The following is a 17,463-nucleotide window of genomic DNA, read 5'->3' as shown; positions in this document are numbered from 1 at the left end:
TGTGTTTTTCTCTCACGCGCTCTTTTCGAGTTCATTTTGAAAAAAAATTATCACAGACAAGACTCGCTTTTCCCCTGGATTTATCCAACAAACTACGTGATGTTTATCTGGCTATAAATATTCAAATCCTTTTTTTTTAGATTTCGATTCCTTCACGAGCTTAACGATATGGATTCATCAGACCTCGAGGTGGCAGCAATACAGAGGAACGGTAACAAGCCTGAAGACTGGTTGGCTTACATTAATAGATTAAAACGAGAATCAGCCAACTATCATCACATTGTTGAATTATATGGCAAGGCTGCTAGTCTTATCTCTCCTGATGAAAACAAGAAGAACATTAGCTATGCTAGGCTTTTGGTTGAGTTTGCCAAACTCCAAAGGTAAGATTCTCTAGCCATATAGACTAGGTTGATTCTGGATATCATCAAAACAGGATTCAATAAATGTTTTATTGTGCATTTTGTAAACTAAGAATAAAGATTTACTTTTGCTTTCAAAGAAATAGCAAACGTATTTCAATCTCTATTATGACCTTGAATGAACTTGACATGATTATTATTGCAATATCTGCAGGAAAACCTACAAATATTACATTTATCATGTCGAGTTCAACATTAATCATGGATTGACTGAGGGCTTTCAGCCAATGAGAAGTGAGATAGTGAGTAGAATGTATAATAATAATTTCTTAACTTCTTCACTTTTTTAGCATGTCCTCGCCCGATGATGCGAGAGATACTTTCCAGGTTGCGAGATGTAATGTTAAGAAGTTTGCAATCGTATATTTAGCATGGGCTCAGCTTGAGCTGTCACAAGGTAAGATATGTTTAACAAATTTCCGATGGAATTGCATATGTCCTCTTTATATTTACCACCATATGACGTGGTCGAAATGTTATGTATTCATGCATGTAGACTTGCTCTAATTGTTTCTGTTGCAAACATGGATTTATATAATGCACTTCCTGTTACGATTGCTTTCCAAGGGGACAAAGGAAATGAGAAGACAAGCGAGATTCATAAAACTCGGCACCAATTGAGGCTTCAATTGAAATCGTAGCCAAAAGTGCACTGAGCAAGTCTATTACTCATGAGCATTGCCTTCAAATGATAAATTTTTCAATAGAGCAGGTCCCAGTTGTGCAAAGGGTGGATAACACTGTCAACTGATGGATAAATCTTATCCAGAAGATAAATTTAATCTTGGGGTGAATATTATGTCATAGCTGGCATGTTGGTTGAAGATAAAGCATTCCACGATCAACATAGCAGCTGTTTTATTGTCATATCTCAAGGGATTTTGAGTCATGTGGACTTGCACCCCAAGAGTTGGCTAACAGCATCAGCTTATCCACTGGATAAGGATTTATCTGTCTCATAGCAGTACTATCCACCATTAGAACGAGTGGACCCTGATTATAACTTTTTGAAAAGAACACTAACTAAAAATACCTTGTTTTCACACTGAGTCTGCAATCGTTGCATTTGGGTCAGTTTTTATACATTTATTGTCATTAACTCAAATTAAATGGTTTTGACTATGTAAAATTATGAGTTTACCTTAGTGTAAGAACCTCATAACTGAAGTCACATTTGAACTAAATGTGTGCAGCTACATGTACGTGGCTACATGGTGATCTAAGTAATACTTCCCATGCTACTATAGGGCTATTAGGGCGTTTTGAAGTATTTCCAGGTCCAATCACACAAAAGATAGCTAAAATCTTGCTACAGCTTATTACCAGGATTTTTTCTCTTCCTTTAAAATTTAGTTAATTATATAAACAGTTAAATGAAGTAAAGACTCAGAAAAATGTCTGTAGTCAGAAGTTGTTTTTCATTCAAATTACATCACACTTAACAGCTCTACAACAAGTGGCTACATGGCTATGCAGTGAACTAATAATAATAATATTAATTAGATCATTATGCAACCACTATACTTAGGAGCTTTAAGGATATAATGAATTATTTAAATCATCAAGCAGCAGCATTAAACCCAGTCAATAATTAGAAAACAGCGTAGCCACATTGCTGAACTTACACTTGGGTGCTATCAGTAGTTATATAGGTACAAACGTACACTGAGGATTATAGCCTAAAATATGATATAGTGTTGAATTTCAAAGAATAGAGCTCAAAATAGCTAAGCTGAGATATAGCTGGCTAATACTCATCTAGTTTAACCGTTTTTAAATTGATGTACTGTATTTAGTTAACATTTTTCTTTAGGCAATCGAGGGAAGTGTAAAAGCCTTCTGAATAAGGGACGAAAGAATGCAGCAGAACCTATAGACATATTAAATCAAGCACTTCATAACTGTGAACAAGGGAATGAAAGGCTATTGGATGATGAGACTGAAGAGTTGGCTTTCACTGGAGTCCTGAGTGAAGCTGGGAAATCTAGATTGAAACTCGTAATCCCAACTCTACAGAGTGACAGTGAATTGACACAAGAAAAGTTGATGGCAGGTATGTGCCTGGACACATTGTTAATATATCAATTCAAGAGTCTGTTTAAATCCAATCTCAAGAAGCATTAAATATATTTCAAAAAAACTTATGAATAATTCATAAGCCTTTGGTCCAATTGGAGTCACCATACACGTCACGTGCATGGACCTTTATACCCAAAAAAAGTCCTCTTCATCAGTATTCTTTATATAAAGAATACTAATGTGGACAACCTTATCAGAATAAAGGTGCATCCAAGTTTAGATGAAGACTTAGAGCCTCATCAAGGTCAGTCTCACGTACGATCATTGATGAACCATAAATTATCATCAACTAGTGCCCCTGTCTTGAGTTCGGCATGTTGTCTTCAACTTGTGGGAGCCTTTTTTGCACTTACTGCGCATGGCAGTGAAGTAAAAACCTCACTGCGCATGAAATTGCTGTACAAACGACTATCAAAGTATAAAAGTCGATGTTTGCGAGGTATATGGTTGCTCTACTTCAACTAAAAGGTTTGTGAATTATACTTAAAGTTTTTGAAGCCGATTAATAAACTCGCAGATCATGTTTTATCGGGTCTAAAACCGATAAAACACTCCTGCTCGTTTATTAAACACTACATATATATAGTTTAATATTTCAAAATAGCTTAATATATCTATTGGTAAAGGTTTTGTTGCATGTTGCATACCAAACCTGAATTTATTCTTTTTAAGGCTTTAATCACATATGAAATATTATTTTGTTAACAACACTGTGATTAGGCTCACAGAATCAGAGCATGGCTTTAAATATAATGATGGAAACATTCTACTATTAATCATATAATGGGCAATGTGAATACCATCAGCCAAAGCTGGCCACAACAATATGAAATATTCTTAAATTTTGTCTGTATGTTTTGTGGTAAGTGCTGTGCTTATATTATTTCATATGAATAAATTTAAAGCTAAATTATCAACAGGCAAGATGCAGCATGCAACATGCCACAAAACCATTACAAACGTTTTTGAAATAACTGTATAATTTATTATATTATTTATCATAATAATACAGTCATGATGTGAAAGTAAAGATTTTTGTTATTAAATCTCACACTATAATCTAGTAGTAAGTGAAAAAATGTAATCTAATCTGTGATTAGTACACAGAAATGTTTGAATACAGATCAAGTGGTATGTTTCCAGATGCCATGCAATATATTTCAATTATATTTAAGGTACTGACAATTCTACTGGAAACCAAGTGCTGGCTGTTCAAGGTTCTGAGTGTAGTGAAGGACTGTTGGTCTCCTCTAAGCAAGATAATAGTGGAGTTATCTCTTTTAAGCTTTCTGAAAATAGTGAAAGGTTACATCCCAGGATAAGGCAGAAGCTGAGTAGTAGCAGTAGCAGCAGTGGAGAAGACACAGTCACAGCACCACTTCACCATATATGTAGACCAGCCAACATCAAAAGCATGTCTACTTGCAAACCATCTACATGTATAAAAGCTACACCAGACTGGAAAACAGGTTAGTACGACAGCCATAGTCTTTTACAGTTAGCTAAGCCCTTTTTATTTCATGTGTGAAACAAAACATCTGGAGATAATCTTAAATTAATAACAGTAACTATGCTAGCTCAGTTGAGTTTTGTAGGACAGAATTTTTGTCATGAAGTATTGTTAGTGAAATGTGCATGTTGCTAGGGGCAACATCACTGATAATCATCATGCCCATGCTTTATTGCTGAAGAAGACTATGAACATGTATAACGGATGTATTCACATACATTTATGTAAATGCTTTTTGTTGTCAAATGAGTTTGTAGTACACACCTTATCTGGTAAAACCAGCCAGCTGCACATTGAAATGCGTCAGTTTAATGTACCAAAGCCTGTGCAGAGAATGATGAAAACTATCACCAATACTTTTGCATATTGAGCTGCAGATACTTTTGAGGTTGCCTCCGACATTAACATGCACATTTCAGTGACAAAACTTGTGTTAAACCAAACTCAACTGAGAAGCTTAGTATAGGCAAAATGGCTATCATTATTAAAGTTGTCACAAAACAGGCTTTCATTCCATAAAAATTCATTCGATACTTAGAAAAAAACAAAATGTACAACCTAAACAGCATGTTTTGAATTCTTGGTATTATGATTTCAATTAGATTTATTGCAGAAGTTCTTTTTCTGTTGAATGATAAAATAATAATAATAATAATAATAAACTCTTTATTTACTGAGGGTAGCACTAAATAGCAATATGCTAACAAACCTGTGGCCCTCAAAAAACAGAAAAAACAGAATTGTAATGGTTTTTTGTTATTGGTAATTTTCAGTTGACAGCAGCAGTTTGTCAAACAGTATGGACTTGTCTGTGCGCAAGTCATCAGCTCGTCGTGGGCTCAAAAACAATTCTTTGTTTTTGGGGCCCCCAATGAGAGGCAGGCATGTATCTTCACTGGAGGATGTCGAAGAAAGAAATTTTGAAGGAGAAGAGCAAATTGAGGTTGATTACATGGATGACATTAAGGTTCTTGACTACACTTCTTCACTTCTAGTTCAAGATAAAGTTCTTTCTGAAAGCAAAAGAGATCCTGTAGTGAATATTGGGAACAACGAAAACACTTTGTCACAAGTCAGTCTAGAGAAAAATAAACCAGATTTCAGATCTACGGTCTTAACACTCCATGATGATTTTGCCAAGTCTGCTCTGCGCAATGAATGCCATGACAACTATTCTGATATTGAAAATCAAGATCCATCAAAAAATAAACTGGATCAGAATAAAGTAAGCATCAAGCAAGTGCCTCATTGTCAAGCCGTACATGGCAAACATGTAGACCTTCATAGCCAGGAAAGAACCAACTATGATGAGAGATATTCAAAGCAAACAATGCATCAAAATCTTGAATATCCTAACCAAGAAGGAGTTAATTATCAGGACTTTGCAAAAAGAGAGGTGACTGTCAACCAAGTATTTCCTCAAGTTCACACAGCAATAGACAAAACATCCATCTTTGTTAATGGCAAACCCTACCTAAAACTTGGCACTATTGGTAGGGGAGGCTCTAGTAAGGTAAGAAAAATTTCCTTTCATTTTGAATTCCATGATAAATATGTAATTTACCTCTTTACTAAGCTGTAAGTAGTCCCTTGCATTGGTCACCGTATTTACATGTGATGGAAAAAATGATTAGAGCCATTTGTCTAGGGAATAGAGTTGGTTTAGATTCTAAAGATATTTATAGGCAGTTGAATGTTAAAGAAGGCAATTCATTCCTGGAATTTTCTGTTTATGCGCTCAATAGAATTGATAGAAAATAATTCTGCCATATATTTTTCAGGTTTTTCGTGCGTTTGATGGCCAACATGTTTGTGCAGTAAAGTATGTGTCCTTGGAAGACGCAGATGATGTCATAATACAAAGTTACATCAACGAGATATCCATGTTGAAAAGACTGCAAGGAAGTGATCATATTATTAGATTATATGATTGGTAAGTTATCATCGCCAGCAAACGCTCAGAATATTTTTTAGTACATATTAACACATATTATATCTGAAAACCAGGCCATTTTAGATTAAACTGTTTCGATAGGAGCAAATTTAGTTGAATTTCTATTGGATTTGGCGATTCTATCCCCCACATAAACAAGCAGTGACGTCATAGTGAAATACTAGGGCAATTGAGTTTGTTTGATTCGTAATGTTCTCTCCCTATCTACAAGGGTTTTCTCCAGTTTCCTTCCTCCATAAAAATCAACATGAATGTAGTGGTAATGTTTGTGAGTGAAAAGTGATTTCAATTAGTGCAAAAGTGCAAGAAAGACTATACCTACTGTACAGCAATCACTGCTACTGGTGCTACTAAGTAATAAGGAAAACAGTACAACAACAAAAGCAATGATATTTGTATACAGTATGTATGCAATCACATATATCTCAGTTTAAAGCCCACATCTACATAGTATTTTAGACATCCCCATAATAATACTGCTGATAGATTACTGAGGTGAATTATTTTTGTTTCCAGGGAAAAAAAGAAAAATGAAAATAGCATAGTCTTAGTGCTTGAATGTGGTAGCATTGATTTAGCCGCATTCCTTCGCAAGAACCACAGCTCATTTACTCAAACAGAACTGACTGCTCACTGGAAACAAATGTTGGAGGCTGTTAATGTTATTCACAGCCAAGGAATTATTCACAGTGATCTCAAGCCTGCAAATTTCCTATTTGTGGAAGGAAGGTTAAAGCTTATCGATTTTGGTATTGCAATCACTATTCAGGTAAATTTCTTATGTATAGACTTCCAAGGGGATTTACATCTTGAGATGGGCACTATATACCACTGTGTGTGCTGTGCTGTGCTGTGCTGTGCTGTGCTGTGCTGTGCTGTGCTGTGCTGTGCTGTGCTGTGCTGTGCTGTGCTGTGCTGTGCTGTGCTGTGCTGTGCTGTGCTGTGCTGTGCTGTGCTGTGCTGTGCTGTGCTGTGCTGTACTGTACTGTGCTGTACTGTTATAGCTTAAGATGGCTCTATACAGCTTTATGGTGCCTGTAACTTAAAGAATTTTTATTTTCATGTCACGAAAAAGTATCTTTGATGTGATTGGCTTATCAGGTATCAGCATATCAACCATAACATTCCTCATCCATTATTCTTTTCTATAAATACAAGTAAGCCTATGGAGCCTTCTTAAACCAAAAGACAACAAAATTATTCAGTACATGAGAATGCCCTCACCTGGTGAAAATCCTGGACAGGATCCACGTGGTATTACATCCTAGAGAACGTCGGACAGGATCCTGCACATATCCTGGAGTATTCTTGTCATATTCTGCAGGGTCCTATATAGACACATCCTGTAGGACCCTATATAGACTAATCCTCTAGGGCCCTATATAGACTCATCCAGTTGAGTCCTATATAGACTCATCCTTTAGGGTTCTATATAGACTCATCCTTTAGGGTCCTGCATGTACCAAAAAAAGTTTGGTTTTAGTGGCCTGTCAATCAGAACTTTTCAACTGCATTTCTAAATCTGACATGAAACTCAAAAAAATCTACTTATTACTGTCAATGGACACATTACTGTCATGCGACATTCTATACAGGAACCTGTTCCTACTCAGGATCTTGTACATAATTTTATTCCTATGTACAATCCTAAAGGATCTTACAGAATCCTGTCAGTGTATGATTTGTATCAGGGTGAGATGGCAAATTCAGACAATCCAGAAGCCCCCTTACTATAACCTGTTCACGACTGAACAATAAGTATTATTTCACACCTTTCTATCCTTTTAATTCACACCAACTATAATTGTCCCTTCTCAAAGTTGTCTTGAATGAGGCAGAACTGAAAATGGCATCATTTACCCATTAACTAAAGTCAAATTTGGAAAATAAAGAGGATATTTTTTAAAGGCTGATCAAACAAGTATACAGCGAGACACCCAAGTTGGTACTCTCAATTTCATGTCACCAGAAGCCTTCCAAGACATCTCTGGCTCATCCCAAACCAACCCAACAACAGGAAGGTCAAGACCATGCACTAAGGTGATTTAGGCTTTGATGTTTCGATATCGTTACATTGATACTCTATAACCGTGAACACCTGAGTTTATTTTATTCTATTTTTATTTGTGTAAATATACTTTTATTTTTTCTTTCTCTTTCATCATTTCATCTCCTTGAATAGCTTTTATAGACTTTCAATACATGGAACTCGAATTCTATTGTCTTTGATTCGTAATCTGATTGGTTGACAAACTCGAGTGTTATATGGTTAGAGTAGAACGACAGTAAAGCATCAGAGTGAAACGCCGATACCTGTTTAAAAGCTGTACAGCTTTGACGTATTTCCGGGTCCAGCTTTTCACAAAAAACGCTAAAAAAAGCGTTGGATAGTTCTCTCAGTTATTTAACCTCCACCTGAAATAATTAGGACTTTGGACAACAAATTCTCTCATGAAAAATATGTAAGAGGAATCTTTATAGAATTGCTTTTCGTTTTGGACCCGGAAGTCGTTTTTCCAAAAAAAAAAGGTATCACACTTAAAAGTTCTACAAACCTTTCCCGAATTAATTTGACTGGGGGACAAAACAAAAGTCTTTTCTTATGCAAATAAATATCCATTGTTTTGTCCCCCAGAACAATCCCTCTCGGGACTCAGTGCAAGGAGTCTAGCAATTGAAGCTCGTCAAAAAGGTGTTAAAACAAATTCAAAAACTAGTAGAAGTGTTCACGGCAATTGGTGTTATTAATATTCCAGATTGGTCGGCCAAGTGATGTTTGGTCTTTGGGATGTATACTTTATAATATGGTTTATGGACGTACACCTTTTCAACATATTACTAACCAAGCTATGAAACTACAATGCATCATGGATGAAAACTATGCAATAGAATTTCCACCTGTGGACAACCAGCAGCTCCTTGATGTTCTTAAGGTAGTTAGCAAGATATTCGTATTTGAACCAATAGACTTTATTGCAATTCCTAATTACCGCTTTGCTCCTTTATCACAGACTCGTTTAGTCAGAATTAGCCTCGCATCAGTGTCTAAACTATATCCACAAATATCAAAAGTGAAGAATGTACACCTTTAACAATACAAACACATTGAAATTCCACGGCCTTCATTGGAACACGTGAATATTCTATACAAAGTCGAGGCCAACCCTGAGCAACAGAGTACGTGAAACTGAAGTATTCAACTTTGTCTTTTTAGGGCTGTTTAATTCGTAATCCTCGAGAGCGTTACACTATTCCACAGTTGCTAAAGCATCGTTTCTTGTCACTAGGAAAACAAGGTTAGAATGAAAATGACCTTTTTATCAAGGCTGGTTTAAGGGTAGTCTTCCACGCATCCGTTTTTAGTGTCGGTCGTCACGCAACGCTGGGGAGGGGCGTTGCGTGACGACCGATACTAAAAACGGATGTGAGGGAGACTAGTTTAAGGTTTTTTTTTATGAACCTTTTTTGATGTCTCTGCCACAGACACTTTCAAGAGTCTCTTTGGCTTTGTCTCTTTTACTTCTATGTGTATATTGCATAGGAGATCGTATTTTATGTTCCTTAAATCAATGACATCATTTTGAATCATTTCATCAGACCCTAATGAGGAACAACTGTTCAACTGCTTATTGGAGTTGGCACAAGCTCAAGTCAATTCACCTCGTTCAATTCGCGTTGCAAGTAAAGTAAGTTGTTATCATCTATCCTTAGTATAGCAGATCGTTCAAGTCCTGATGTAAAAAGGCTTTAAGACGACAGCGCACGCTCGTACTTTCTCAGTACTTTTTAGCTCAGGAGTGTATCCAGTAATTTCTTTGGAGCGGAAGACACTGACTCTCAATCATCTTTATTGTTCCACTTCAGTGCGCTTACCTTTGAAGTCTCTTTTTCCCCCACGCAACTTTTCGCCCAATATCTCTACGATAACAATGTCATCTTTTTTTGTAGAGTATCTGTGAGCAATTGAGATCAGGAAATAAGATTGATTTATCATCAGTACTAGCAAGAAAACAACATTTACAGCAATCAATGGCTTTTCGCAAACCGCTGGAGGGTCTAGATGTCCAGGAATTACCACAGTCGCACAACTCAATGGATACATCAGCAAGCTCGTTTGCTGCATCTAATCTGAGAAATGCCATGCTGTATTCCAATAAGGTAAGCACATTTCATCAATGTCAGGACGAATTATTTTCTTTTATTTATTGAATGTACTAAATTAGTTATATTCATTCATAAATGCGCTTCTTCATCAATTTACCAATGCAGTTATATTCCTCATTTCAGGACAACTTTTGAGACCTTCCCCGCCACGAAAAAGTCTGAACTCTAAGCTACTTTGAGCAAGACTTTAAATTGCTTCACCTCAGGAATCAGGAACAGAAAATCTGATTCACTAGTCAATAGTCCCTTTTCTTATTCAGTAAAAAGCGTCATGTTGGCACAGGCTTAGCCTCGCTTAAGAGCAAATCATTTGCAAAAGTCATTTGTAATGTAAAAAAAAATGTGCAGCTTGAACAATACCAAAGTTTTGAACTGAGATCTCACGGACTTTTAGTGTTTTTTTGTGAATAGTTGACTTATAAACGGGGCTAATCCTGTGCAAATGAGTATTTGGTCTCAAAAAATAGCGTTATATATACATGCGAAACTGATGTAGTGAAACCCCCGTCCCACGAACTGGGCGGGGAATTAACGAAACCGCAAGAATGGGGATTCAACCGCGCACATTTAACAGCGTGAATGCATGGGTGTACAGGATATTTACGCGTACTTCAACAGTTTGACAATATTAATAGCAGCAACTTCAATGTTTTTAACAGTAATTTTTTTCCTCTGAGACCGGGGGAAAGTGTTAACACTACGTGAGTGAATGTTGAATTCCCCACCCTGTCCTAGTGGGGGGTCTGGGGGGGGGGGTAATGACTAGTGCAGAATGCGTTAGAGAAAATATCGAAACGCAGTGCATTAAAAAAACAATAACTAATGGAATAATAATATTAAAAAATAATAAATAGAAATTAAATATAGAAATAAAGCATGTGTAAAAACATCAAATGGAAGCTGTATAGCACTAATATTAGTTTTGCCCGGTGATATACAGTCCTTTGACTAAAGGTTGTCGTTGATCGGATCATCCCTACGCGCCTAGACCGAAAAGGATAACGGATAAATTACCCAGAACATGCGTCATCCAAACTGCTCGCCAGTTTAAATCTTCGCCGTATGCTCGAGGCATGGTTTTAACAAATTAAATAGGATCGAAAACAGCGAGCTCAAGACGTGTTAGATAACATATATGCGGCAGCTAGTAACTGTGAATTAATTATCCCCTTGATCCTTTTCTGTCTAGGCGCGTAGGGATGAAGCCGATTATGGTGGTTTCGGTGCAGATATTGTGGTTTGAAGAACCGAAGATTGTTATGTACCTTGGCGAATTTATCGAGAAAATGGATTCTGGAGGGATTTTAGCGAGAGCTTGAATTTTAGGATGATTTCCAGCCGATTTTAGTAGTATCTCAGCATGGAAACATCTTAAAATCACCTATATTCCAATTGTATTTCAATGTATTGCCATAAAATCAGCAGTTCATTAGCTGTAGATATGCTTCGGCTAGAACACTATACTGCGTAATCCGTACACCCAAGGGCAGAGGGACTTAATCGCCGTCATGTCCGAAGTCCATACGATGACCCAGCGGATGTCTCGGGGTATGGCATGAAGGCACTGTTTTTAATCTTCTGTATTTTGGAATAATTATGAAATTAAAGTTGGTGGACGTGGGTTCGATTCCCACCGTACTAAGATTGCTTTTTTCTTTTTCTTCTTCCTTTCACAGTCTAGCCTTAGATCTTTTTTATATTTATTTACTTAATTTATAAGTCTTAGCGATCTCCGCAGCACCGCAACAAAAAATAATTTTTAAACTAATTTCTCTCAAGGTTACAGCTAAGTGCCTTCATTTTCATTTTCATTTTCACATTACTGCTCACTTCCTGTAATGTGTTTGTATCGGGTTCCCTGTGTTATTTCACAAAATGACATCAATTCTTCATGACGATTCGTCTCATTTCGTGTGTATTGGACAACCTTCCAAACCTCGGCAGGAGAAGTTCAAGTCACTCAGCCTACGGCGTCGGGACTTCAACAAAACCTCCCTCTGCTTTTAATCACTGATCTCCCGAAATGTAATGTCAATAATTTGTAATATGAATACCGAGAAAGGTAAACTAAAACATAGTTGACTTTGGTTAACCTACATTGTAATGAATTACATTCTTTTTTCAGTCTTGATTACAATGTTTACTCATAAGCATTAAGGTGACTGCCTACTTTTGAACGTTCGATTTGAACCCACGATGTGCGCGCGCTCAAAAACCGCTGAAAAATCTACAAGATTTTATTGAAGAACCATACGCGTTTTGAGCTTCAACAGGGCAAAACCCTCAAATTTTGCACGGGACTATATTTTTTGATAGCTCATTCGAAAAAACTCCTAAAAATCTAGGTTATATCAACATTTTAGGAAAAGTTTAAATCAGGAACACGTGAAAAAATAGATTTTTGTAGGGATTTTTGTTCGACTTTATGAGATTTTTTAAGAGCGCCGAAACTACAAAATATGACAAATCAATGTATCTCTCTGTCTTTTTGTCGAAAATATCCATGTATTATTGTAGAATGATTGACTAGCCTTCATTCGTGCAATCATAGAGTCTGCAAATAACTATCATCTTATGAATCTTAATTTTTTTTCTAATCACTTCCGGTGGCGCAATTTTTACTCCAAAAGCTCGTGCGTAGGCTTCCATTTAATGCTGATTATCTCGAAAACGAGCTCGGGACACCCTATTTTTCTTTTCAGATTTGGAATCAGCATTAAATTTCAATTCGGAAAATCGAAGTTTTAAGAAAAGCTTAAATCAATTTCCAAAAGTAGGCAGTCACCTTAAGGGAGTAAACCAAACAGTGGCGGATCCAGGGGGGGTTCGAAGGGGTCCACGGAACCCCCCTTGAAGGTTTGATCTTTTAGGTAATAGGAATATCTCTCATATAAATTTTGCTTAAAAGTATCCACAAAGATAATGTTGAACACGAAATGATAAATATTTGCTGTTATAATGTTTAATTTACCTTTAAGTTCCGTTACTAGACAGTAAATTAGGTGATTAGAGCCAATTTTTTTGTCAGACATCGACTAAACAAAAGAGAATTATACACAGTTTAAGAAACGGAACCCCCCTTTGGAAAATCCTGGATCCACCACTGCCAAATGAGTAAACAAGAAGGGCGGGTCCATATTTCTCTAGCTTCTCCGCGGCAAACTAACACACATCCGGAAGGATATAAATATTCAAATGGGGTTCGAATAGAAAAAAGATTGAATCAGTCTCAACACTAAGGTCCTTCTCTTGACGAGAATAAGAAGCAGAAACACAAATCATTTAGTTATGCTATGCTATGCTATCGCCGATAACGTTTATTGAAATAGGTGAATATAGACACAAACAAGCTTTGAATTAAAGTTAAATTTAATGTATTGATTTTCAAAGCCGGCACAGGGAAACCAATCTCTAAGAAGTGAAACTAGTATTCGCCAAAGGGCGGTTTGATATTCATTTTACTTGTGGTAGACATCTTTAGATATTGCATCTTTTTCTTCCAGCTGAACGTGGTGTGTCCAGTAAAGCATATAGTCAATTCAAAAAATGTTGTCGTCGAGCAACTCAAGCCTACGCGACTAGACCGAAAGGAACTATGGGTAGTAATCATTGAAGCCGAGTTGACTGCATAATTTTATCTGACTAGTTATGCCTGGTTTACAGCACGAACGTTCGTAGGCGAGCGGGAAGTGTTGAAGGAGACGTTTTTTAAATGCCTTCATATTTTCGGAATTGTGAACTGAATCATAACGACCTTGTTTTTCTTTCCCTAAACCCAAAGACATGCATTTGATGGATTGTTTCTTGCCATTATTATCTTATTACTAGCGGGAACAATTTATTCAGAACGAATATTTAAACCGCTTCAGTGATTTTTACCCATATTTCTTTCGGTCCAGTCGCGTAGGCTTGAGCCAGTCGACGACAACGTTTTTTGAATTGACTGTATCTACACGACACATATCCTTCTTCAATAGAAAGTTTCTAAAGGTTGCGCGTGCATCCAAATTTAAGGAACTTGACGGACCACGATACCAGAACACGAGCTTTATCACGAGCATTATCAAACATTACTATTAAATGTTTTTCGATAGGAATTTTACTGAATTTGCGTTTTCCAGTTTTGTGGCCCGTCAAGTTGGATGCGGACGCAATCTTGAGAGAACGGTCTATTGCCATTATGCCTTAAAATTCTCCCATTATCTTTGCAAAAATTACATTAAATATTTTTGAAATAAAAAGAAACTTAGTACTAAATTGCAGCTCATTCCTTAAATTTTTCATTCAGCCATCTTTAGAGAATCTAAAGCTCTATTTAACTTTTGAAGTTCAGTTTCAACTTGCTTGATCTGGAAAAGAAAAAATATATATATAACGGTTTATATCCATTCAGTGTTCTGTCAATCAAGTAGAAGAGTATTTTTCATCGGCCTACGAAGACCTACAAGGGCATCTCTGCATTCAGGTAGGAAAAGTTCGTCTCTTTTTTTTTGGGAAAAGTTTTCTCATCCCATTATCCGAGAGAAGGGGTTTCCTCTATTCCGCTTTTATTCAAGTATTATTACCTTTTCAGTATTTTGCTGACGTATATTCTCTGGAACCTAAAAAAAAAGAAAATATGTAATATAAGCGATAACAAAAGGTGCTTATAAGCATGCAAAGGCAGTGTTCTCGTTGAGTTTTGCTCGAGTTTGGGTGATATTAACTTAGTTTCAGTATATTTTTTTCCAAAATCATGTCAGTAAGTAGGAACTGATACTACTGATTTCAGATTCTCGTCTTCAATCAGTCCTGTTAAGATAATGGAAGCCTACAGCCACTAGCAGAAACAGTGTTTGAAAAACTCCCTTTAGTCCTCGGGATTGGTTTCATGTCGGGAAACGGACCAATGAGAAGAAATACTCAGGAAAATACTATTTTTCTCGCGCGCTGATTGGCTATTTGTTATGATCAATGAGAGGCAATAAGCTGGCGTCAACGAGTGCGCGTACTTTCCGTCGGTTGTTTTGATGGCTAAAAAACGTCGAAAAAATACGTGTTAGTGAATTGTGATAAAAAACAAATCGAGGTCCCTCTTCTATGGTCTGTTTAACAAATCGAATACCCAACGTAATTAAACTGTCCAGCATAAATGATACTAAATACTTCAATATTTTTTTCATTATTTAAAAAAGATTTATCAGTCTATTAGAAAATTGCAAACAGTATGAGTATCACACGGATACTATACTCATTGTTAACTTTAAACACAATTCCCTGACTGTGTTTTTCCCCGACTTTTCCCAGATCCCTGGGAACCCTGTTTTAGCTTCGTTATTAGCTGTTGTCTTTTTGATGGCTGTACCTTGGTTTCGTACTCTGGTATATGTGTAGCCTCTAATAGCTTTTGGATCTGCTGATCGAGAACAACTTTCTTGTTTTCTAATTTGCTGATCTCCTTGGGAATATCAACCAATCCCTAAAGAACACATTTTACGATTAATGAACTTATTAACAGACTTCTATCATAAATAGCAAATGTGTACACCTAGAAATAACCAAAACAAGGCTTGCCTTTAGCAGCAGATGCACTTCACATTTATCCTGCACAGTTCCAACAGCACATCCAGCTGGAGGTCGTTCATGACATAACACATGTAATCTAAATATAGACAATGTATAATAATAAAAAAAATCATCATCATCTATAAAAGGTGTGTGCATGTCTGTACCATAATATAGACATGCAAGGAGTCGTGTTGGGCACGAGAGAAGCAAGCAAGCCTCCCAGAGTGTTACTAACACAATGCAGAGACATAACAATCCGTTATATATTGTTTTTATAAAATACTTTTGAACAATTTTGAGCGAGCCTGTATCTTTCGTCAACCAAATATTTTTTAAAGCTCTCAGCCCGTCCTCAATAACATGTGAACGTATAATTTTGAGGTCACAACGGAGATTGAACAGTGTTTTTTCTCTCGGAAGTAAAATTAAAGGTTCATTCTAGATTACAAAAAGCATATTAAAACAATTACTATAATAATTATACAGCTTCTCATTAATCCCATATAGGTAACTGTCCAATATTATTTTCTTAATTGGACAGGTCTTGTTGATATGGGATTAATTAGGCAGCTATATAATTAATAGGTAATGGGATTTCATGCTCCCCAATCAAGAAATAATTAGACTCGAAAAATTCCTCTGACTGCCAAATTGGACTCGGCCTACGGCTTTATCCAATTTTGTCAGTCCTCGGAATTTTCCTCGTCCAATCATTTCTTAATTGGACAGCATGGAGTCCTATTACATATACTAATTTTACAGGGAATTGTGGTGCATTTTGCGGGTTACTACGTCTGAGAAGACACATGAATATGGATACAACTTAAACAAATAATCTTATTCTCAAGGGAATGACACGTGGTCTGAAATGGGTCAACATTACCCCAAGTCAAAGAGGTCTATTTGTAAATTTGAGCAGATTGATTTGACATCTGAATAAACGCCAACGTAAAGCGGGTATTTTTATGAAAGATATTGTATTTATTCCTTTTGAAAAGTAATTGTCGAGTTGTTCTTTGGTGTAAATGTGCTTTGGGCTCTTGCAGCAACTCATTTTAGCCCTCGCAAAGCCTTGCTCTACGCCCAAGAACATCATCATCTCTATTGTTATGTTCCGTGAGCGATATAGTTACCTGCTTGAACCACTTAGAGCTACAATTGTGTTAGCATACTCCTTGATGACATTTGCAAGAGAATCATCAGAGAAGATGGAATACACTGAAACAATTATGAAGAGGATAAATAAATAACTGTTTTACAAGATTGAAGAAACTTCAAATTTAATTGTAGACGTTACCTTCAGGTTTAGCTTTGTTAGCATGATATTCTTGTCTGATTGAGCGAATGGTTTTTACAATACTCATTGCAAGGTCCACATTAGTCTCCAATTCTTCATCCTTCCATGGCAACTAGGAGAATGACGACAAAGATCATCAATACACATCCAGCCATGGAATATTATTGTATTATATATATATAAATATAAACAATAGCCAGCATGGTAATATTAAAGAATGCAAAGCTAACATCATTAACAGCATATTGTATGCTGTTTAGAAACCATGGGCTTAAAGTTCTGCAGGGCAGTACTCTATAAATAGAGGAGCTTATGACCAGGCAGGTAACAACCAGGATGGACTTTCTAATAGGGAAGGTACTTACTTTGGAGAGATGGAGGATTTGCATTAAACTTTCTAAAAAAAGTTGTAGCCCCCTCCCCCCTTCACTTAGTAAGAAAAACAAAATGAACTTTCTATTACCGGCAAGGAAATAGCTTTCGTTGAAAT

At 36.6% G+C, this 17,463-nt stretch overlaps 2 protein-coding genes across 2 annotated transcripts in view; one reads left to right on the top strand and one right to left on the bottom strand.

The window, feature by feature from the left end:
• The first annotated feature begins 61 nt into the window (after positions 1 to 61).
• LOC116300702 (dual specificity protein kinase TTK) lies at positions 62 to 11,771 on the top strand. Its single transcript, XM_031709617.2, has 13 exons — positions 62 to 383; positions 713 to 819; positions 2,236 to 2,475; positions 3,677 to 3,970; positions 4,785 to 5,524; positions 5,793 to 5,944; positions 6,482 to 6,734; positions 7,874 to 8,005; positions 8,722 to 8,898; positions 9,180 to 9,261; positions 9,563 to 9,651; positions 9,914 to 10,123; positions 10,253 to 11,771. The coding sequence occupies exons 1-13, from the start codon at positions 169 to 171 to the stop codon at positions 10,262 to 10,264; spliced, it is 2,703 nt and encodes a 900-aa protein (XP_031565477.2). The 5' UTR covers positions 62 to 168; the 3' UTR covers positions 10,265 to 11,771.
• A 1,709-nt stretch (positions 11,772 to 13,480) lies between these two features.
• Positions 13,481 to 17,463, bottom strand: part of LOC116300703 (valine--tRNA ligase) — a 31,106-nt gene continuing 27,123 nt past the window's right edge. Inside the window, exons 27-32 of the mRNA XM_031709619.2 lie at positions 16,974 to 17,085; positions 16,810 to 16,894; positions 15,683 to 15,770; positions 15,474 to 15,587; positions 14,695 to 14,730; positions 13,481 to 14,478 (exon numbers count right to left, since the gene is read on the bottom strand). Of these exons, the coding sequence (XP_031565479.2) occupies positions 14,410 to 14,478; positions 14,695 to 14,730; positions 15,474 to 15,587; positions 15,683 to 15,770; positions 16,810 to 16,894; positions 16,974 to 17,085 (504 nt within the window). The 3' untranslated portion in view covers positions 13,481 to 14,409. The remainder of the gene's footprint in view (positions 14,479 to 14,694; positions 14,731 to 15,473; positions 15,588 to 15,682; positions 15,771 to 16,809; positions 16,895 to 16,973; positions 17,086 to 17,463) is intronic.

This window comes from Actinia tenebrosa, unplaced genomic scaffold, assembly GCF_029948245.1.
Source record: "Actinia tenebrosa isolate PJP-AT-01 unplaced genomic scaffold, QUT_ActTen_1.0 PGA_scaffold3__52_contigs__length_22856419, whole genome shotgun sequence".
In the NCBI taxonomy this organism is placed as follows: Eukaryota; Metazoa; Cnidaria; class Anthozoa; order Actiniaria; family Actiniidae; genus Actinia; species Actinia tenebrosa.
This window is presented reverse-complemented; position numbering and strand designations above follow the sequence as displayed.

Bases quoted from the DNA above. Each gene is read 5' to 3' on its own strand.
- LOC116300702 (XM_031709617.2), top strand. From the start codon at position 169: ATGGATTCATCAGACCTCGAGGTGGCAGCAATACAGAGGAACGGTAAC. The intron at 384-712 runs GTAAGATTCTCT...TCACTTTTTTAG, and splicing joins GAGTTTGCCAAACTCCAAAG to CATGTCCTCGCCCGATGATG. The intron at 820-2,235 runs GTAAGATATGTT...ATTTTTCTTTAG, and splicing joins TCAGCTTGAGCTGTCACAAG to GCAATCGAGGGAAGTGTAAA.